Source organism: Hydractinia symbiolongicarpus, chromosome 14 (assembly GCF_029227915.1).
Source record: "Hydractinia symbiolongicarpus strain clone_291-10 chromosome 14, HSymV2.1, whole genome shotgun sequence".
NCBI lineage: Eukaryota > Metazoa > Cnidaria > Hydrozoa > Anthoathecata > Hydractiniidae > Hydractinia > Hydractinia symbiolongicarpus.
In genome coordinates, this window is record NC_079888.1 from 18,457,713 (window position 1) to 18,480,706 (window position 22,994).

The window sequence follows — 22,994 nt, forward strand, 5'->3', positions numbered from 1 at the left end:
AAATAATCAGAAATGCAACTGTTATGCTAAATCAAAGTGTTACGTTTTCTATAAAAAGGGTCCCGCCCACTGGAGTTGTGACTAATTTTTAGAATCTTTGTATTCTGGTATTTATTAGTGTTTTCAGGTGTGTTAAGCAAGCACCTGTATAAGCTCAAGTAAGACATAATTTTACTTTTGGCAATATTGTTTAGAAAAAATAGGAAGGATAGACCTTGTTAAACGGTGGATACTCCGAGAAAGTCATCTTTAGTAACTGTTATCATTGTAATAGAAGTGGTTTGTTTGATCGTTAAATATCATACAAAACGAGTATGAAGTATGTGTAAAATCGTCACATTTTTTTTCAACGAAAAATAAACAAATCACATATCACTATTCAAACAATTGTAAATCTGCACGATGCTTATGTGGGTGGAAGCAATTCGAAAACGTTGCCCAATCAGGTGAAAACAACGAGTGTGTCAAGCCAGCACCAAGCATTTCGATAAAGTTATCCGTGTTATGTGAAACCTGAAGGGAAGATAGACACAATACTCAGACTTATATCTTTTTTATACCAGTAAAAGCTAGCATATTAATGAAATCTGCCTTTAGCTGTTCCAAAAAATTCATTTCCACAAAATTAAATACCATGCCTAAAGAGTAAGGTAAATAGGCAATGAGCTCAATTTCGGTGCAAATACAAACCCAATGTTGGTGCAGATAAAAAGTCATTTCTTTTTGTAAGCGAAAAGATGAAGGTATAGTGTTTACAGTCTAGCTTAATAATTAATCGGAATCAAATTCAAGATTTCTCAGTATCGGTGAGGGCGGTTAGAAAGAGATTTAAGGTCTTGAAAGTAAAAGATAAAAAAAAAACAATGCTGAAGAAAAAAACTTCGAGAATTAATCCTGAACAAACAGCGTTGGATATTTCGCTTAAAGAAATTATATCACAGTCAGTTAAATGTGCAATTCTATTGCTGAAAAGACTGAATGTGAGCAAACAGACAAGAAAATAGGGGGAAATTTACGATAACAATCACTGAAAACCTTTAAGGAAACACAGAAAAAAAGTCTGCCGATGGAAATGCATCAACGAAAATTAAAAAATCCAGAAATAGTGATACGATTGCTTCTTTGACTGAAAAGATGATCGCAGAGGTTGAAATTTATGTAAGAAAGAGTTAGATTTAAAGAAAATGGAAAACCAAATCAAGACCCTAGAGCAAGCTGTGGAACAGCAAAATAACATGATGAAATTAACAAGAAATTCAATGACCAAAGTGCAGCAAATGACTAGTTCGTTTACAGGCACAGCAAACCCAAACCGCAAGCATTGTGTGCTAATTTACAAATATTAGCCAAGAAGTAATGAAATAAACTTTCCTTTTTATTCTTTAAATTATGTTCAAAACAGCAGTTGTAGAACTGAGGTGAAAACTGTCTGCTGTCTCAAAATTGAATTCTTAGAATTTAGGCGTATGTTGTTGTATGTTTTGGAAAATCAATTTTGTGAAGTAACTACATATACAATAGCAAGACATTAGTACTTTTTTCAGGAAAAATGTATATCTACGATAGTTACAATGTTTGTTGCTTTCTTACGTTATATAAAAACACTTTAATTAAAAACAAAACTTTGTTGTGTTGATATTTTTAAAATTTGAGATTGTTTGTGCAGAATAATTCCAAGTTTATGTAAAATAATCATCTAGTGTCGGGAGGATCAACATCGAAATATAACGATGTAATGTTTTTGTATAAGCAAGCTCCAGCATTATGAAGAAGTGCACAGACTGAATACATTTTCCCCACAACACTCTTATACTCTTACTTATCCTTAAATTTTTGTTGAGATTAAAAATTTTAAGTAATTTACAATGTCACCAAATATCCATTCTACAGAAATTATCACTGCTCATGGCTTCATTAAACAATCTTTGATAAGTCATATTTCTACCCTTAAAGAGACTGGGTGGTGAAAATTATTTATACCTTATATCAATTCTTCTGCACTTGTTATTAAAGAAAATCCCCTTTATTTGCTTCGTATTTTATTATTATGAAAGTAAAACCTTTTTTCTTTAGTAACTTTCTTTGTGAAACATGACCTTCTGTTCACCACCATGGGGGAATAAGTCTGCATTGAAAGTTAGGCTGGATAAACATGTTTGCTGTAAGACAATAATTGCAATTAATCGTAACAAACTCATTGTATGGAAAGTGAGGTAATAAGTTAACGCCGTATTTATTTATTTGTTCATATTTGTGTATATATTAGACAGTTTGTAGCTAATCCCCCCCCCCCCCCCCCCGGGGGGATTCCAGACTAAATAATAAATAACGATAAACAACGTGTTTTGAGCATGAGAATAACTTTGTAAAAAAACACGACACATGTGAAAGGGATATTTCTTTTCATAACAAGTGGGCGGGTTCTTAGGTCGTTCGTATTTTTACAAACATGTCTTGTGCTGCTTATGGCTGCGACAAAAATAAAAATAAAAAGATAAGATGAAACTTTTTTTAGCTTGCTTAAGGGCCCGCTAGTAAAAAAGCTTGCATTGCCACAATAGGGACTACAGATCTCCTATTCAAATTTTTGTTTGCTCTAATCAATGTGACGAAGGTTGTTATGATCCAAGTTGGGAGCGAGTTTGATAACGATTGACCTTGTAAATAAAGACTTTTGCCGAAATCAGTACCCACTATATTCGTTCACAAGCGTTCTTTAAAGGAATGTGTGACTTCAAAATCAAAAGCTAAAAAAAAATATCAAAAAAGATAAATATATTAAATACGTTTTTTCATTGCTGCTTTGCTCATAATTTCTTCATTAATTTACATTTAAAATACTTAGTAATTATACCTCATTCCCAGTGCTCTTGTTTTTAATTGCTGCAAAACATAGGCGAAACTTAAAATTAATTTAACTCAATTGGTAACGAGATTACTGCATGAATTAACTTTTATTTTTGTACTTAGTGGAAGCAGCGTTGGCCGAGAAGCTTCCACAATCCTCCTCCAAGTCATTCAACAATCTTTCTGCATCATATTCAGACGGTGAATTTGAAATTGTAAGGAACTTGCCAATTGGTATACAAGCTGCAGCTAAAACACACACCACCTTGTATGTATTTTATCGACACAATATAAGGATGCAACTTTTAGAAATGCATCGACACAAACATTTTACTGAATAGCTGATGCACAAACACAAACGGTGGTCGCTGTTATAATACCAATAGACTTCCTGCTAAACAGAGTTAGAAATTTGTTCGGGTGATGGTACCTTTTTCTCTCTACTCGTATATGGAGAAGACTTTTTTTCTCCTCGGTGTACATAATGACATGAATTGTCCTATTTTTTTCAGATTCTGATAGCATGGATGAATCACTGGATACCGATTTGGACGATGAGCTAATTAGAGACATAGCACCTGCAGTTTTAAATAGTACATTCAACATATTATACAAAGGTATTTTTTGTAAGACTATTTTGGTAACGAAGCAATCCCTAATGAACAAGAACAGGTATAGGCACATGTTAGGTACCATTGGCAATACAGCGAACTACTTGGGCTATCTAACTTTGTCGACACAAATACTGCAGAAGTTCAAAATGCAGGTGTACACAAGGAATGTAGAAAAAGATTGTATTTCCGATGGTTACAATGAAAGGGATGATCAATGGCTCATAAAATCTATGGAGAGATAATAATCTTATTTCATGTCAATGTATACCTTTAGGAACGACTAAAAAATTTTTGTTTAAAAAATCAAAATTTAAAAATTTTTATTTTCCAGACCTGATAAAGGGGACCTTAACTACTCTCTCACGCATGATATTGAGGAAGAAGAAGAAGTGGAGAATGAAGAAGGTGAATTAGAAAGTATTGAAAGTAAGCGTGTCCATCCTTCTAAAAAAAAAACATTCCTTGTATATGAGTCGTGTATTAAAGAATTGCTACGATATTGTTCCAAGTGTGCTTCAGTTGTTGATCAAGAAAACGTCACCATTAATGTACGACATGACATGTTTAAAGGGTGAGTCTAATTGTATAATTAAATCATTCAACCTCGTTCGCAGGACGTTTTTGTACGCCTATTGCAAAGTAATATAAATACCTAGTAGTACTCCAGCTTTAGGTTGTCATTACGTTTGGTCAAGTCAACCAAAAGTTAATGATACGAGATTTGCTAGTAATTTTCATTTACTTGCAGCAATCGAATTAGCTGGTATTACGTCTAATAAAATGCTGAAATTTTGTAATATTTTGAATCTTACCTTATCAAAATCTTATCAAAATCCGAAATTTCACTTCTCCATCTACGGTAAAAGGTATGGAAAGGGTACCAGGGTAAGCAGTAATACGAGAGGCAATTTTTGACACAAGGCCGTTGGCACTGGCAAAACGTTTTAGCTGTAAAATGAGATGGGAACCGCACGACACTACCTCTTCTTCAACTAGAGCAGTTTGATGAGCGTTGCAAACATGGCAGAAGTAGGCATTGGTGTCTGAGAACTCCTCGCTTTCAAAGAAATTATCTAAGGAAGATTGTAACGTAGGATGCAGAGACAGTTGGATGCATGGTGCTATAACTTCTGAGGAGCTGGTAATATGACATGAATGGCAAGTGGTTGATGTCTTGTTGCCAATACTAAAAAGACTTCCAAGAAATGGAAAGTCTAATGACAGACCAGGTAGGAGATATTCAAGAACCTCGGGGACGTCGTGTTGAGCAAACATATTAAATGCACTTCCCTTCGCAGCTGAGATATGATGTTTCATAGCACGCAAAAAAACGGAAGGGAACAACTGGACTTCTAGAAACAGCCAAACTTTGAAGAACACCTACAATTGCTTCGCCTAACTTTGAGGTTGTTTTGCTGACAGAAATGGCTTCTTTATCATTTGGAAGGTTATAAAAACATTGTAAGATGGAGTTTGCATAACATGTGTTTCCCAAGTTTTTTAGACCGCTATTCCTAAAATCAGGGTTAGATGGCAATGCGACTGTTGTTTTGGAAGACCTTGTAGCAAGTTTTTCGGGTTTTTTGATTTTACAAGATTTTGTGTGATTTGCGGAAGATTTCTCAGGGGTTTTTGATTTCTTACATTCCATATTTGTAACAGAAGAAACTTCAGGATTGATTGGGGCCTTATCAGGCTCAACCCAAGTGGTAGAATTTCGAGACATCCAGATGTAAAAAGAAGCACTCATGGAGGTAAAAGTTAGGGATTTTAATAGGGAACGTAAAGGCTTGTTAGGGAAACCAAGGCGACGAAAACAGGTCCTTACTGATTCACCCACCTCAATGGCAAAGAAATGCACGATCCATCCATTGTTTTTCATAGCATAACAAAGTGAAGAATATTTGTTAAGCTTTCGTTTGTGCCAATATTCCGTGTTCTCTTCACATGGACAAGTCAGTTCTAACATAATTACTGAAAATTTTAAAGATATTTCACTTCTCCATCTACGGTAAAAAGTATTGAAAGGGTACCAGGGTAAGCAGAAATACGAGAACCAATTTTTGACACAAGGCCATTGGCTCTAGCAAAACGTTTTAGCTGTAAAATGAGATAGGAACCGCATGACACTACCTCTTTTTCAACTAGAGCAGTTTGACGAGCGTTGCAAACACGGCAGAAGTTGTTGTCTGACAACTCCTCGGTTTTAAAGAAATTATCCAATGAAGATTTAACGTTGGGTGCAGGCAAAGTTGGATGCATGGTGGTATAACTTCTGAGGAGCTGGTAATATGACATGAATTTTAAGTGGTTGATGTCTTGATGCCAATACGAAAAAAACTTCCAAGAAATGGAAAGTCTAATGACAGACCAGGTAGATATTCAAGAACCTCGGGTACCTCGTGCTGAGCAAAGATATTAAAAGCACTTCCCTTCGCAGCGGAGATATGACGTTTCATAGCACGCAAAAAATGGGAGGGATCAACTGGACTTCTAGAAACATCCAAACTTTGAAGAACACCTACAAATGCTTCGCCTAACTTTGAGGTTGTTTTGTTGACAGAAATGGCTTCTTTAACTTTCTATCTGTATGACACATTTTCTAAAATTACAAGTCTTTTGTGTAAAGTTTGTCCCATTGTTTGAGTTTGTCCCATCCGATGTCACGATTTTTAAAAGCGGGAGATACCTTTGATGATGATGTGGCAAAACAGTTGGCTGTGATGATAATACTTGTCTTATGTCAAACGGTAGTAAAATGTAGATGTCCAACCCTCTAAAGGTATTGCATCAGTCAATAGTTCACGGCTGTTTCGCTACGGTCAAACCGCGGACAAAATTAAAATGGCTTCCACAATTTTTTTTAAAAAATTGTAATTTTATCAATTTTTAAATTATTGTAACTTTTTTTGTAATATTTTAATTTTACTGAAATAAAAAATATTAGAACGGTCTACCTTTCTTCTTTACAATAAAATAAATATTTTTCATATGTGTGCTGGGTATTTCAAGTACTTTCGTCGACCAAAACACATAAAATTCGAAAAACATTATTTTTCCGCAAAAAGTATGCCATCTATCCAACCTTGTGCCAACGCCGCGGTGATAGCTACCAACCTAAAATTTGGCACAGGGATCCTGGTGACGTGGTAGTATCGGCCTGTACTGTGCACCGTCCGTCTTGCAAACGTCACTCAGTTCATAAGGGTGGCAGAAAGCTGTCAGGAAAAAGCCGAAGAACTATTCAATCCATCAATCTAATTAAAGAGAAAAATTCCCTAACTAGTCAAATACAGTCATCCTGCTACCTAAGTCAAAGGAAGGAATTACACCAACTTCTTACGGATGTAAAAGGTCGAATAACTTTATTGCGCCGAGCTGAAAGGTCTAGAAAAAAACGCCACCAATTCAAAAAAGCCCAGACCGCCTTTAAGAACAATCCATACAAGGCAGGAAAAGACCTTCTTGACCCGAAGTGCAAATCAGTTTTAAGGGTCGAACAAGAAACGCTGGATAACTTTAAACTTGAATCAGTTAAAGACAAATTGTATGATGTACCTTTAGGTAATCTAGATGGGTTATCATCCACTCCACCTCTTTTGAAATCGTTTCCAGTTTCTCTCTTTAAATATGAAGATTTTATGAAAGTTCTTGGCACTCGGCGAAATGGCTCTTCCCCAGGTATCAATGGGATACCTTATAAAGTTTATAAAAAATGTAATAAAGTAAATACTGTTTTGTTTAATGTTTTTAAGTCTTGTTTCAAAAATTGTGTTGTCCCTATTCAATGGCGTTGTGCTCGTGAAGTTTATATTCCCAAATCAAAAACTCCTATGGAGTCTAATATTAAAGACTTTCGACCTATCGCATTATTAAATGTCGAAGGCAAGCTTCTATTTAGCCTTGTATCAAGGCGATTAGAAGCTCACATTATACATAATAACAAATTCATTAACACGTCGGTTCAGAAGGGTTGTATGGAGAAAGTCCCAGGATGCTGGGAACACATGTCAATGGTTTGGTCTGCACTTAAAGAGGCCCGGGCCAACAAATCACACCTTGCAAATATATGGCTGGATATTGCAAATGCATATCCTTCAATTCCACACAAGCTTATATTTTTTGCACTGGAAAGGTATGGAGTCCCTCAGAGTTGGATATTATTCATTAAGTCATACTACGTTGGTTTATATAGCAAATCGTTTTCTTTGTCTGCACCAAGCAACTGGCACAAGCATATGCGAGGTATTTTTGCAGGTTGCACTCTTTCCATCATTTTGTTTCTTGCTGGTATAAACATTATTCTTGAATACACTATTGCGGCACCGGCCCCAAATTATATTACTTCTAAAAACGTGCCCCTTCCTTTAGTCAGAGCTTTTATGGATGATATCAACCTAATGTCATCCTCTGTCTGTGGAGCTCAAAGCCTCCTTTCCAGGTGCGTCACTGCTTTAAAATGGGCTGCCATGAGTTTTTGCCCTCGTAAGTCAAGGAGCATAATCCTTATAAAAGGTAGATCTGTAAACTCCACACCTTTTTCTGTGTCTCACATCTCGTCACAAACCGACTTCTCTTCATTCATCCCGTCAATCCATTCATCGCCAGTTCGTTTTCTCGGTCGCATTATTGATGGTACGATTTCAGATGCTAAAGCAATCGACGAGCTAGATAATAAGCTAATAACCGGTCTTACAATCATAAACGGTTCGTGTTTCAAAGGGACCCAAAAACTATGGATTTTGCAAAACCTTCTAATTCCTCGAATCCAATGGCCAATTCTTATTTATGAAGTTCCAATATCTCGGGCTACAAGGCTGGAGCAGAAGATATCAACTTTCATTAGAAAATGGCTATCTCTGCACAATTCCACGTCAAATATTTGCCTATATAGCTCCTGCTCGCCTTGTCCAATGCCAATTAAGAGCTTGACGTCATTGCTTACATGCTCTAAAATAAGTGGTCATTTACTTTTACGCGACTCCAAAGATCCTCTTGTGTCTAACAGTGCACCTACTTTGAAAGTTGGCATGTGGAAAGTGGACAACGCAGTAAGAACAGCAGAGGCAGAGGTGAAAATAAAGTCAGTCGTGGGAACTCCCCAGTATGGAAAAGCAGGCCTAGGGATCAACAAATCTTTCAAAATTCCGATTTCAAAACAGTGCTATGCGTATCGTAAATTAATATCGAACACAGCTAAAGATATCGATGAGGAAGGCAACATGGGTAGAGCATTGCAGTCGCAAGTGCAGGGTCAGTGGACGAGATGGGAAAATTACACAAAAAACGATCTATCTTGGAAGTCCATTTTTGCCATGTCCCCACACTTGCTTTCCTTCTGTCTTGCTTCTACTTACGATGTTCTTCCCTCACCTAGCAATTTAAAGCGCTGGAACGTTTGTACTGAATCTGCTTGTGCCTTATGTTCCAAACAAGTATGTACAACAGCGCATGTTTTAGGCGCTTGCAAGGTTGCTCTATCACAAGGAAGGTTCACTTTCCGACACGATGCTGTGCTTCGCGGGCTCCTGTTAAGTCTACAGCGTTTTTCATCTGAAGTTGTCCCGGAAACGAAAAAGCACCTTAAAGTGTCATTTGTAAAAGCAGGTAGCTATTCCTCCGCTAAAAGATCAAAACCAACTGGTCTATTCCACCATGCTAGTGACTGGGTGTTAGCAGATCTGAATGAAGGATTTGTGTTTCCTGGCCATATTGCGATCACATCCCTCAGGCCAGACATTGTAATATACTCAAATTGTTCTAAGCGCATCATCATTATTGAACTTACTTGTCCTTGTGAGGAAAACATGGGATCCTGGCATTCCACCAAGCTTTCCAAATACTTCCCTTTGGTCGAGGTAATACGTAGCAACGGGTGGTTTCCGCATCTTTTTGCAGTAGAAGTGGGTGCTAGGGGCTACTCTTCAAGGTCTCTAACTTGCTGTCTAAAAAGCCTCGGTTTCGCTAGCAAATCTGCGTTTTTAACCGCCCGCAAGCTTGGCGATATAAGCATGAAAGCATCCTTTTGCATTTGGATTGCACGAGACTCACCACATTGGTCACAAGATCTTACGCACTGCAGTCCGCCAACATTGCCACGACCAAAGGATAGTATACCTCATGAAAAATCCTCGTCTGTTACCAAATCCATTAAAAGTCCATCTTCGGCCATCTCTGACATGCCAAAACCCACGGAACACCATAACCTTAGCCAGGAACTTAAACAAAAGGTGAGCATCGTTCACGCTGGTTTGATAAACAAGGGGAACATATGCTACGCAAACTCCATTTTGCAAGCATTACCGGTTCTTCCAAGACTTTGGTCTCAATTACCATCAGAGTCCTCTTTGTCATCTCCTCTAGTAAAGTCTATAGTCCTAAATATGTCACTACTGAATCGTTCTCGTTCACCAATTGATCCTTCCAATTTCTTACGAGCACTGCAAAACAGAATGCATGCTCTTAACAATAACGCGTTTTATCACAATCACCAACAAGATGTGCCCGAGATCCTTCAAGTTGTTTTTGACGAAATTATTGGATCTTCCCCTTTGGTTGACAATCTACTGTCTGTAACTGTGACCACAACAACGTCATGCAACTCCTGTTGTTTCTCCACTTCCAGGGAGCAAAAGGATTCAATTTTAATTTTACCAACGTGTAAGTCAATAGCAGACTCTTTTAACAAATTTTTACAACCTCAAGAACTTCTAGGTGACAACAAGTGGTTCTGCCCCCAGTGTTCATCGCATCAAGAGGCCACAATTGTAACTCAGATTTCTAATTGCGGCGACTTCCTTGTTGTACAATTGTTAAGATACACATCAGTAAATGGGTCTTCTTTTAAAGACAACAAGTTAGTCAATTGCTTGCCTAAAAAACATCATGTCTTAAAGGTAGCATCTCACCCAACTGACGATGTGTCTTTCAACAACAAGTATAACTTGGTTGCTACCATTAACCACTCAGGTACATTAAAAGCAGATCATTACTGGGCCTTCATTAAGGACCAACAAAACACCTGGTTCAAATGCAACGATCGCTGTATTTCTCAAGTAGACACATTCCACTTGAATAATTCTTCGTCATACATACTTTTCTTTTCCAGAAGTTAGCTTATTTGTATGTCACACAACAAATGGGGGAGGGAATCCATGACCCTAGCGGTTTTATTTACCCCAGCTGATTTATGTTGGTCAGTGCACCGTGAAACCGGATTTTGCTCACTCCTCTCTTTGTATAGAGACAATGTAAGAAGCACAGCAAGGGGGCTTGATATCATATCTTGTCTTTGGGTTTAACGATCCCACTTATTACCCCAGTCCAGTAGGGAGGCAGAGTTTGCTCACTTTGCTTTCAGGATTGACAATCCTGCTGCCCTTAGTCATTTTAGAAGAAGCTTTGCAAGGGGGTTACATTTTCTTATCTGGTCTTCGTGGTGTTACGCCCACGCATATTACCCCAGTTATGACAGGCTGGTACTGTCATTAGGCAGGTCCACAGCAACAATTATCTGTGTAAGGCTGAGTGTTGGAGCTCCATAACACATGTGGAAAGCTACAGCCAGGGTCACAAGTCCTGGCGCGCAGATAGTTGTTTGCTTCTTAAACACATTCTCTAAAGAATAATTTTAAATTTATCCGTTTAAGGATATTCACGTTATGATAAGTTTTATTTGTCTTATTTGTACCTATTCAATTCATTTTGAATTGCTTTAATATTTATTTTTTAGTGTTGTGTTCTGTCGCTGTTGTATTTTTCTGCCTTTTACGGTCAATGTTTTTAGGAAATCCTTGCAAAAAGGGGGATTTTGCTTTTTTGAAAAATCTCTAGAGGGTTGCAACCTCAAACTATAGTAGAACCAGCTGTCATTAGACAAGAAATATCATTACAGCTAGCTGTTTTGTCACCTCATCATCAACTTAAGTTAAAGTCTTTGTTTAGCGCTAAAAAAGAGTGGATAAAGTTGGAAAAGTGGTGCACGGCAATACAATGTAATATGATCCCTTTTTTGTTCAAATAAGTAGTATCTATAGCTATAATAGATCCAGACTGTTGGCATCAAATGATTTGTTGTTATGGTTTTCGTTACAGAATTACGGAAACACCGTGTTTATCACGTCCTCGATAGCCCAAAATGGAGACACAGTTCCGAGTACGGATAAAAATAAAAATGGCAGAACAATCGAGACAGCGTTGCTATATACAAACGCACGCTGTTAATATAATTCTTTTTGAGCGGGACGGCAGATCAAAACCAGCTAAGTGATTCTTCTTTTTTATTGGGAATATCCCTGTTTAATTCCTCAAACTTTGAAGGTGCCTGTCTTTTTTGAATTGTCGTAAATATTTAGTTACGTGTTATTCTCGTTGTTTTTATCATCTGTTGTTTATATTGTTATTGTTGTGTGTTCTTTTTGTGTGTGTGAAGTTTGTCTTTTTTTCCCTTCAAAGTTCTTTTTAACTAACAACTGGGTATGGGATCTCAACAGAAGGAATACTTGAGTTCCATTGGGTGGGAGGATTCCTGGATTTTTAAGGAAAATTTTCCTTCTGTAACTAGGGTGGGGGATCCAAAAAAAATTACAAATGGTGTAATTTTTGCTTTACTTAATAAATTTAGCCAGAGTTTTTTAGTTTTGTATAGTTTTGTACAGCTTTTGCTCCCAGTAGGTTTTGATTTGCCTCCTTTTAATACATTTAAAAATTTGGCTAAGATGTGTAGAAAAAACATGTTAAAAAAAGATTCAAAAATCAGAAACAAAGATTTGCCTTTTTTCCCGACCGTACAACTGTCGCGCGCGCCAAATCCACCATCTCCCGATCCCTTCGCTACTGAAAGAATCAGATATGAAACAAGGCTTCAAGATTTTTTAAATAGGAATCAGCAGTTATCTGCTGAAAATGGCCAGTTGGTGGAAAAAATTGATGACTTAACGTCTCGGTTAAGTAAACTTGAAGCTGAGTTTCAGACTTTGCGGGATAGGAATGAGACCTTGCAGTCTCATTTAGGCCAGGTTAGTGGCACTTTGAAGGGTAAGGACGTGTATCTCACGGAAATTTCTAATAAGTTAGCATCCACGCAAAAAAAGTTCGCGACAGCCTCAAAAACTATCAAGGGTCTACGTCAGTCTACTTTTCAGGCTAAAGCTTCTTTGTGTCGTTGTAGTGGGAGAGATGACCACGATCTCATTTTTGTTAAGTCGTATGAGGCCGAAAATTCCTCCATATTTGAAGGTATTTTTATAACAAAAGATGGAGGTCCCCTTAAACATAAGACTACTTTTGTCAACTTAGGCAGGCGTGGTAAGTCCAACTCAGAATTGTCACAACGCGAGCTGCGTAGGAGATCCAACCTGTGCATGCGCGTGCTTAGTTTCGTTTCAGGTGATGGGAAGGTGGAAGAAGTTTCGATGCTTTTGATGAATCTGCTGCAGAAGATCCCGTCTCTTGCACATATAGCTGCAGAGATGTCAGGTATTATCAAACCTCTGTCTCCCTCTGATGCTGTCCAACTAAGGTGCCTTTTAAGGATGCCCACTGCTGCATTTCGTAGGTTAAGGTGTGTTTTAACAAATCTTGGTGCTCCTATTTTGCCATCTGAGCCCAAGATGAGAGTTGAGCAAGTGAAGCTGACAAAACATGCAAATGAGAACACTGTTTCTGTGAAGCTAGTTGATCTCTTTGCTAGTGCGGATGATTCTTCCTGCTCGCCTACTCCTGTACTAAGGGTCACTGACTTGAAACAATATGTTACTGATGTTTTTGTAGATCTTAAGACACGTAATCATGTGCGTTTTGATGACTTTGGTGGAGATATTTGGATTGTTTTTGGAGGGGACAAAGGTGGTAAGCACATGAAATTTTACTTTGAATTTGTTAATAGTGTTTCTTCTGGTTCTGTTTATGATGTACATATGTTTTGTTTGTATCAGGCTTCAGATTGTCGTCAGAACATGGCCCGTGTTCTACGACCCTTTCGTGATGTGATTATAGAAATGCAGCAGTCAGAATTCCGTATGGATAGGCATAAGGTTAAGGTTTTTCTTGGAGGTGATTTTCATTTCATCGATGATGTTCTTGGTCACCAGGGTTCGTCTGCTTCGTACCCTAGTGTAAAGGACTATGTTGAATTAACTCACCTTCAAAACCACCGTGGGTTACCTCACACGCCTTTTCATTGTGACATAGCTCGTAGAACTGTTAAAGATCTTGAGGCTAGTTACTTTGAAAACTTGGCCGAGGATCGCACTGGTGGTTTAAGAAAAACTGGTAAGTATCATGAATCTATTGTGGGTGATGTCATTTTTCCTATTACGGATCTAAGCAGAGTCGTTCCACCCGTTTTGCATATTGTATTAGGCATCACCCTTAAGCTGTATGAGCTGTTGTTGAAGTGTGTGCGCAGGTTGGATGCATGCGACGATATGCCCAGCGATAGGTCCGATAATATTGAATGGGTGACGAAAAGCGTAGAGCTGCGGGAGAGCGAACAATCCTTAAGGCAATTAGGGGGTGAATACGTAGACCTGGCCAATTTGACAGACAGGTTAAGTGCAGGGCTAAGACATGATTTTGGTGAACTTGAAAACATCTCTAAAAACTCCTCAGGAAAAAAAAGGTTTGCAGTAAATAAAGATTTTGGATCGTGCGCTGCAGAGGTTTGCTTAATAACAAGGTTTGATACTGATGTTAATTGGGTATTATGTGACACATGTGAAAAATGGTCACATCAAGTTTGTGAATTGTTTGGGGAATCTGAAGAGATAACTCTTGAGAGATTTACGTGCCTAAAATGTTCAGGAATAGGTCGATTAGATCTTCATCCACATTTGGAAAAGAGAATTGATGATCTAAGGGAACGCCGTGTTACTCTTGACGATTCCATTTTAGAATTGGAACTTAGGTGTAAGGTCCTTCAGACTAAGTGTGAAGAAACCATGGGACATCGGGAGAAGCAACTTCTCCAATGCCTTGATGACATCAAGGTTGCACGACAAGCATACCATGGTAATGTATTTGTTGGCAATCATTGCAAAGTTGTTCTGAGAAATCATGCTCGACTTTGTGAGGTGATTGCTGACAATGCAGATCTTCACGAACGATTTCTCTGTGTGTTTGGTTTATTTAATCAGATTCAACCACTTCTTTTTTGTAAACGATTTTTAACCGATCCCGAAATAGATGCCTTAGAGAGATTTTGTAATTCATTTGGTGAGGCCTTTCCAAAACACTTTCCTGAGGAGACTATTACACGCAAACTACATGAGTTAGTTTTTGATGTGCCACGATTTGCAAAAATGCATCGGACTTTAGGACTTTTGAGTGAAGAGGAGGGTGAGAGCTTGCACAACTCAGTCAATAAGGAAGTAAGACAGTTGTACGGGGTTCGAGATCAGGACCTGAAGCTAACGTTGTTACTGCAACGTCAGGAATTGTGGAGCAAGGCCAATAGGAAGCTTCAGATAGGGGTAGAGCGTGTGTGTGTTCCTTGCAAGGGGAACGGACAGAAAAGTTTTTATAGGAAGGGTAAGTGTCCTTGTTGTGGCCACTGTAAATAATAAATGTGTAAATTTATGTTCCTGTTTATATTTTATTTAAATGTATATACTATATATATATAAATTAAGAGAGTTAATATATATCTATTTATATATCATGAAAGATAGTTACAATGATGTAGTTTTTATTCCCTTTAGTTCCAGTAAACAAGTTCAGTTCCTTTTCAAAGTTTAAAATTAGTATTACGATCAAAGTTTTCTACAAACAGTAAGTGATTTCTACGCTATTAATCCATCTGAAGATATATTTATTTTATATCATAAAAGATAGTTACAATGATGTAGATTGTATTCTCTTTAGTTCCAGTAAACAAGTTCAGTTCCTTTTACAAAGTTTAGAATTAGTATTATGATCATCAAAGTATTCTGCACAAGGTAACACTATAAATCCATTGGCTGGCTCACTGTTGCTTTTGTACTTGCAAATACTGTCTCTTTATAATCTAGAAATAATTAGACTCTTATTTTATATTTAGATTTCTGCATGGAAGACTTCGAAGATTAAATTATTACAATGTATATATATTTAGATTGTATAAATTAAAAAATATTTTATTTACAAAAAAGTTCTGTAAATTTTTGAAAAATTATATATTTTGTACACTATACAAGACTAGTACTTTTTCGGACAGTTTCGGACATGTTATATTTTTAACTTAAAAACGCCTCAGGATTAAAACAATTAGTTCTTTTCACCTGTTAAATTAAGCTTTTCAATTAAATTTGTATGAAAAATAGCGTTTTTCACGTATTTGGTCCCAAAACGTCAATTCGGACAGTTTTGGACGGATCATAATTTCATTAAAGGCACTCTAGACTGGAAACAATAAGCTTTCCAAACCCAGCAAACGAACTTATAACAGTAACCGTGGTCCTAAATGGTTTTTTTCCTAAGATTTCTGATAATTGGCCCAAAAAGGCCCAAAATATCAATTTGGACACTTTCGGACACATCATAATTTCATTTAGTACACTTTAGAATGTCTCAGGGCTAGAAACGATAAGGATTCTCGCCAAATTGAACCGACCTTTAAGTTGAAATATGGCACTGTTAGCTGTTTTTCGTAAATTTAGCTTATTTGGCCCCAAAAAATACCTTTGGACGATTTCGGACAGTATAAAAATTTAATTACTTTTATCCTGAATATTCCCTCTAACCTATGGATCGTAAAAAACATCTTATCCTGCCCTAATTTTCCAAATATTGTGGAAGAAGTCTCTTTAAGTTACGATTTTGGGGACGTTTTTTGACATTTTGGCCCAAATTGAGCAATTTCGGACAAGTGTCCGAAAAAAAATTTTATTGCTAATATGGACAATTTATCCAAGATTAATATCCTTTTTACAGAATGTAAAAATCTTATTTCGTTCTTGAGATATCCTGTTTTTGCTGACGGGGTATATTGTTTTTTTTCCGCAGGCCATTTTTGTCCGCGCTGAAACAGCCGTGAGTTGGTCCTGTACCAACTTAAGACGGGTTTGCATACAATTGTGCAAAGTTGGTCCTGGGCCGTCAATAGATGTGTCATCCCAACTGCGAACGCACCGACCTGTCTTCTGACGTGCCGTGCCGTCTTAAGATGGGTCATTTCATTGCATAAAATCTCCGCCCGATCTAATACTGGATAAACGCCCTTTCAGGCCTTGAGGCTGAAAGTCATTACTGAGGACCTCTTTCGCCAATTCACGCTAATTAAGATGGACGCTTCAAGTTTCTTTCATATTTTGAATTTTAAATCCACAAATATCTCTTCATTCATTCCGTGTTTGGTAAGAGATAGTACTATTTTGTTATCCTCGGCTATAAGAGGAATGCATATCGTCATAATTTCCGATTTTGATGATGTTTAAACGTTTGTATCATAGAATTGATCACGACAACACTGTGGATCCCGAGGTTCCGCCCGGTGATACCCAGAGAGATGAAGAGCATGTCGAGGAACCCTCTGCTAAAAGAGCACGGTTCGAGCTCGACGATGATTCCCATGATTCATGGGAGTTACCAGCTGCTTTGTGCGACTACGTCCACAAATACATGAAATCCCACATACCAGACAAGGATGTGAAGGAAAAAGTTCTTGCTCAAAACCCAGTGCCTTCAAATATACGGAAGGTACCAGAATTGGATTCCTACATAAAGATACTATTACAGGACAATTCTAAGTATTCCACATTAAAGATGGAAAAAGCATTCAAAAATGTCCACCACAAATTGCATTTGGTTTTTGGACCGCTGTCCAAAATTTGGGCCATGATGGATTCAGAAAGAGAGCAGAATCCCAAAGACGAGGCTCTGAAAGAAGTGTCGAACTTATTTGAACAAACGATTCTTCTATTGGCTTAAACCCACAATTCTATGGCTTACCACAGAAGGGAGAATGTGTTATCGACTTTGATTGATTCAACTACTAAAGTGAAGGATATCTTGAAAAACCAATCTAAAGAATTAGATGCGGCAGACAATGATTGTTTGTTCGGTGACGCTTTTGAATCAAAAATGATCAAAGATAGCAAAGCCTTAAAAAAAAATCTGAAGGCATTTTCACCGGATTAAAATCACCACGGACATCAACTTCTTCCTCCAGAGGAGCTTCATCATCATCAGGTTTCTCAGGCAATCGGCCCTTTCGGAAAGGCCCCCTGTTTCAAGGGCGAGGCAGGGGGAACAACCTGTGGAAAGGAAGCAACCAAAACAGAGGTAAAACTACTTCCTTCAATTTCAGTACCTGTTGTGTGTTCAAAGGTCGAGGAGCCTCTTTTCTTGACAAAGGTTCATCCTTTAGTAAGAGACTTGTTTCCACAAGTACTGCAACCGAATTTATCTCAGGCAGGGAGGCTAAGCTTTTATATTCAGAATTGGGAGGTTCTGACTCAGGATCCAGAGATTCTTTAATGGGTCCAAGGGTACCAAGTGCCTTTTCTGTCAGTTCCTCAACAAACTCATCCTCCTCGTCCTCCCAAGTTAACAGCAGAGGAGGAGACTCTAGTAGAAAAAGAGGTTCAGGAAATGTTAGCCAAAGGGGCCATAAAGAGGGTTGCTTCCCCAGGTCGGAACCAGTTTCTAAGCTCGCTATTTCTGGTTCCCAAGAAGGATGGGGGTACAGACCGGTCATAAATCTAAAAAAATTGAATCAGAACATTCCATACGAGCACTTCAAGATGGAAACCTTGGGTCTGTTGAAGGAGCTCTTGAAGAAAGGGGACTACATGTGCAAAATAGACCTGAAAGATGCTTATTTTTCAGTTCCTCTTCACCAACGCTCTCAGAAATATGTAAGGTTTCAATGGAGACAAAAGATTTACCAGTTTGTGTGCCTCTGTTTCGGTCTAGGACCTGCTCCAAGAATTTTTTTAAAATTGATGAAGGTTCCAATAGCAATGTTGAGACGACTAAATGTCCGCCTCATCATTTATCTAGACGATTGTTTAATCCTGGCCGAGACAGCCCAAAAGGCAGAGATGGCACGCGACACTTTGATTTTCATTCTTCAACATCTAGGATTCTCAATAAATCTGAAAAAATCCGTGTTACAACCAACACATTTAATTCAATTTCTGGGAGTAGAGGTGGAATCCGACAATTTGAAACTGGGTTTACCTCGGGAGAAGATGGAAAAAATATTGTCCAAGTGCAAAGGTCTATTGTCTGCATCAAAGGTCTCAGTAAGGGATCTGATGAAGGTGATAGGTCTTCTTTCTTCATCAGCAGTGGCGGTACTTCCAGCACCCCTGCAATACAGAGCTATGCAAAGACAAACAAATTTTAGAGCTGTCTGCCAAGGGAAGTTACGACTCTTTGATAACACTGACACAGGACGTGAAAGGGGAGCTCAATTGGTGGTGCCAGAACCTACAGTTGTCAAATGGGCGGTGTCTGATGTCATGTCCTCCTCAACTCGTAATATCATCGGATGCATCCCTTCAGGGGTGGGGGGCTTACTGCAATGGCAAGAAAACAGGAGGTCAATGGTCCGCTTCGGAGAAAAACCTGCATATAAATGTTCTAGAATTGAAAGCGGCAAAACTAGCAATACTTTCATTTCATCGGTTACACCCAGAAGCTCTGTCCATTCACATTCAGATGGACAACATTGTGGCACTAACCTATCTCAAGAAGATGGGTGGCACTCGAAGCGAACCATTGAACAAAGTGACTCGGGAGATCTGGAGGTATCTTCTGGACCACCAGATCACGATTACTGTGGAGTACCTCCCAGGAAAGCTCAATGTGGAAGCAGATTTAATGTCACGGAATATGAGAGACTCAAGCGAATGGATGTTGAATCGGAATGTGTTTCTGGCGCTGTGCAAAGCAAGGGGAACTCCGTGCATAGACCTGTTTGCTTCAAGATTGACTCATCAAGTGCCCCTGTATTATGCCTGGAAAATAGACCCATACAGCAAGGGACAGGATGCATTTCAGGCATGTTGGAAACATATCCGAGGTTACGCCTTCCCTCCATTTTGCCTAATAGGAAATGTGTTATGGAAGGTCCAGTACGACTGTGCGACATTAATTGTTATTGATCCAGCCTGGCAAACACAAACCTGGTATCCTCAGTTACTCCACTTATCTGTACAAAAGCCGATACTTTTACCTCTGAAAAAGGATTTATTGTCAAACCCACAGGGACAAAACCACCCGCTTCTTCAAAATCGAACTCTTCAGTTAGTGGCTTGGACAGTTTCAGGGGAAGTCTCGAAACAATTGGAATTTCGCAGAAAGCTTCCAATCTTATCACAGCATCCAGAAGGTCTGGAACAATCTCCCATTACCAGTCGGCCTGGAATAAGTGGAGTAGCTGGTGTCGTAGACAACAAGTTGATCCCGTTTGATGTGCTATAAATTTTGTAATCGAATTTTTATCTGACTCTTTTCACGAGGGTTTAGAACATAGCACAATTGCTGGGTATAGATCAGCTATTTCTGCTTACCATGAGCCCATAGATGGGGTTGCTGTGGGTAAACATCCTTTGGTATCTTCTCTTTTGGCAGGTGTTCACAATCAGCGGTTTCCTCAACCTAAATATACTTTCATTTGGGATGTGGAAAGAGTAGTGACATTTTTGTCATCAATTAGTCTGCAGAACATTTCTGACAAAATGTTAACTTTGAAATTGACAACGCTATTAGCTTTGACTTCCGCTGCTAGGGCTCATGAAGTGGCCTATTTGGACGTCAGATATTTAGTTAAACACCATTCTGGTTATTCATTTCATTTTGGCAAGCCTACTAAAACAGCCAAGCAACGTAAGCCTCGTCCTCCCTTGAAGTTTATGCATTTCAAAGAAGATCTTAATTTATGTGTTTGCAATCACATTGATGTTTATCTAGAGAGGAGCTCTCCCTGGAGAGGTGAAAATTTTCAACTCCTTTTGAGCTTTGTGAAACCTCATAAAGCGGTTAAACCTTGTACAATTTCAAGGTGGATTTTAGAAGTCCTCACTCTATCTGGCATAGATACCAGTACGTTCAAGGGGCATTCCACTAGATCTGCTTCCTCCTCCAAGGCAGTAGTACAGGGCGTACCTATGACCGAAATATTGAAAAAAGGTCACTGGACTACTTCTACAACTTTTGAAAGAAACTATAGAAAGGAGATCCTAGTTGAACCTGAAATATTCGAGTCTGCTGTCTTGACGCTTTGAACAGAGGTCCTGAGTAATGACTTTCAGCCTCAAGGCCTGAAAGGGCGTTTATCCAGTATTAGATCGGGCGGAGATTTTATGCAATGAAATTGAGGATTGTGCAAGGGCGCGAAGCGCCCGCAGTGCAATCCCGATTTTATAAATAAAATCGAAGCCAACGATCTAATACTGCCCACCCACCCAGGCTTCACAGCCACCTCGTCATTTATTTATTTACTTTTATTTATATTTCAGGCAGAGGTTCTTTTCGTGGTGCATACCGTGGAAATCGTGGTCGCGGCAGTACATAATCTGTATACTTTATTTGTGAAAATATAAACAAACTTTCTTTCATTATGTTCTTTTGCATTCCCATGCCAAAATCAAGTTTCTGAATTGGCTCATAAGCGATTTTATGTTTGTAGTATCAAGTCAACTCTGATATAAAATAAAATCGAAGGTCCTGCAGTATGTATTCATAATGACTTTCTTACTCAAGGCGTGAAAGGGCGTTTATCCAGTATTAGATCGTTGGCTTCGATTTTATTTATAAAATCGGGATTGCACTGCGGGCGCTTCGCGCCCTTGCACAATCCTCAAGTCCCGCGTCCAAACTTGGGCCGGTGTCCATAGTTGGGTCAGAAAACATTGCCACCACATTTTTCCCTATCCATAGTTACAAGAATTAAAGCAGTTTTCATCTCCGTATTTCAGGCGCTCAAATTGGATGTCTCCAAAATCGTTACAACTATATCTAATTTGCCCCTTCTAGTTAATTAGCTGGAAATATGTTTTAATATTTTATTTATTCATCCACTAGTTCCACTGGACTGCTGTCTCTTTTATTAGAATTGGAAACTTGTAAATAATACACAAAATCGTGTAGCAAAACTGTTTTATTGCGGCTAATGCAAAGTCTAACTGTGTTCTGCATTGGCGCAACCTATGATACACTTCCTTCTCCTATAGACGGGTTTCCCAATATTCGGTCCTGGGCTTTTGCGCAAACTGGCAGGCAAATCATAAACAAATATGGCGCACAACTTTATGCGACGTTGTTTATTCCTGCTTCTTAAAAAAGCACGTGGAGAAGATGGCGAGCGAATATTTTGAAAACTTGACGAAGAAAACAAAAAAATATGTGATAAAAAACTTATATTAAAAGATGGAAGTAAATCACCCAACCCATGTTCTTTACAAAATTGGGACTGTGATGTTTTTAACCTTCCAAACATGGGATGGAGAGATATGGAGCACTATTTAGAGTACAACCTCTAGCTTATTTCCAAAGACCTAACAGGTTGAGTTCATCATTGCAGTGGCTAGCCACCTCTTTGTAAATTATTTCCTCTCTCCCAATGAATTTACTCAAGAGTCTTTGAAAGCGTACAAATCTTTAGAGGCTTATAATTTATTTATTTGTGGGCACGTACAAGATGTCTACCACCACATTATTAGTGTTATAGATTTCTGTTTCATAAAATCAGAGATGGTGGAATAAAGTATTTCAATTCATTTATGAAACGACCTCTTCAAGTTGACCCAGCTAGACATCCAGGGTACTTAGGTTCAGAAATATGGGTCGAAACCTACTTGCCCTTGGTTAAAGTTCTGTTCACCTTTTCAAATGTGTTTTGCCCTTTATATTTTTTTATTTCTTTAATTTATTCCATGAAAAAGGGAGAATTGGGCTTTTAGAGGCATTTTCTCTAGAGGAGTACAACCTCTAGCTTATTTCCAAAGACCTAACAGGTTAAGTTCATCATTGCGGTGGCTTGCCACCTCACCTGTACCTTACCTGTAAATTATTTTCTTTTCTGCAGATCAGGAGCTTTCGGAGTTTCAATGAAACATTTGAAACAATCGATTATTTGTGAAACACTTTTGACACGGTCAAATCTTTCTGGTCTAGTGAAGTTTAATTGACCTTCATCTGGGACAAAATTAGGCTTATGAAAATACTAGACAGCACTTTGCACCAAGTGATGAATGTACTCGAAGTTAGTTGTGCAGACATTAAACCTGTAAGTCTTGTTCAGTAAGACCAAGTCTGATTTTCATGGGTGTCAACAGCAGTTGATCTTTAGTAGAGATTTTCGTTTTACGACCGAGTTTAATGGGTGATTTTTTAAATTTACATCTCTTTTTGGCTAAAGTATTTGCTTTGCCCTTCCATGTCCTTTTAAAATGAGGAACTGAAACATTGTGTAAGGTGGGGGGGGGGGGGGGGTTGAACAACGGTAGCATCTCAGTAAATTTGCTGCATGTCAGATTTATAAGTAAGCTTTCTACGTTTCAAACGTTCTGAAAACAATCTATTAACTTTCTTGTCTGCATATGGGTA

At 38.4% G+C, this 22,994-nt stretch overlaps 2 protein-coding genes across 3 annotated transcripts; both read left to right on the forward strand.

The window, feature by feature from the left end:
- The first annotated feature begins 11,389 nt into the window (after window positions 1-11,389).
- Window positions 11,390-15,633, forward strand: LOC130625452 (uncharacterized). 2 transcript variants are annotated; one of them, XM_057440554.1, is made up of 2 exons: window positions 11,390-13,310; window positions 15,499-15,633. In XM_057440554.1, exons 1-2 carry the CDS (start codon window positions 11,939-11,941, stop codon window positions 15,525-15,527), a joined length of 1,401 nt encoding a protein of 466 aa, XP_057296537.1. In that variant the 5' UTR covers window positions 11,390-11,938; the 3' UTR covers window positions 15,528-15,633. The 2 variants fall into 2 exon arrangements, with proteins under 2 accessions (XP_057296537.1, XP_057296536.1); XM_057440553.1 differs by having other exon boundaries at window positions 11,390-13,307; window positions 15,161-15,633.
- LOC130625451 (uncharacterized) lies at window positions 13,314-15,633 on the forward strand. The gene is made up of 2 exons (XM_057440552.1): window positions 13,314-15,230; window positions 15,324-15,633. Exon 1 carries the CDS (start codon window positions 13,319-13,321, stop codon window positions 15,020-15,022), a length of 1,704 nt encoding a protein of 567 aa, XP_057296535.1. The 5' UTR covers window positions 13,314-13,318; the 3' UTR covers window positions 15,023-15,230; window positions 15,324-15,633.
- Window positions 15,634-22,994: the final 7,361 nt, after the last annotated feature.

What these genes read in the sequence shown, in the direction of transcription:
- LOC130625451 (XM_057440552.1), top strand. Translation starts at nt 13,319, where the DNA reads ATGAAATTTTACTTTGAATTTGTTAATAGTGTTTCTTCTGGTTCTGTT.
- LOC130625452 (XM_057440553.1), top strand. Translation starts at nt 11,939, where the DNA reads ATGGGATCTCAACAGAAGGAATACTTGAGTTCCATTGGGTGGGAGGAT. An exon ending in TGTTTTTGGAGGGGACAAAG is followed by an intron (nt 13,308 to 15,160) that starts GTGGTAAGCACA and finishes TATTCCCTTTAG; the next exon opens with TTCCAGTAAACAAGTTCAGT.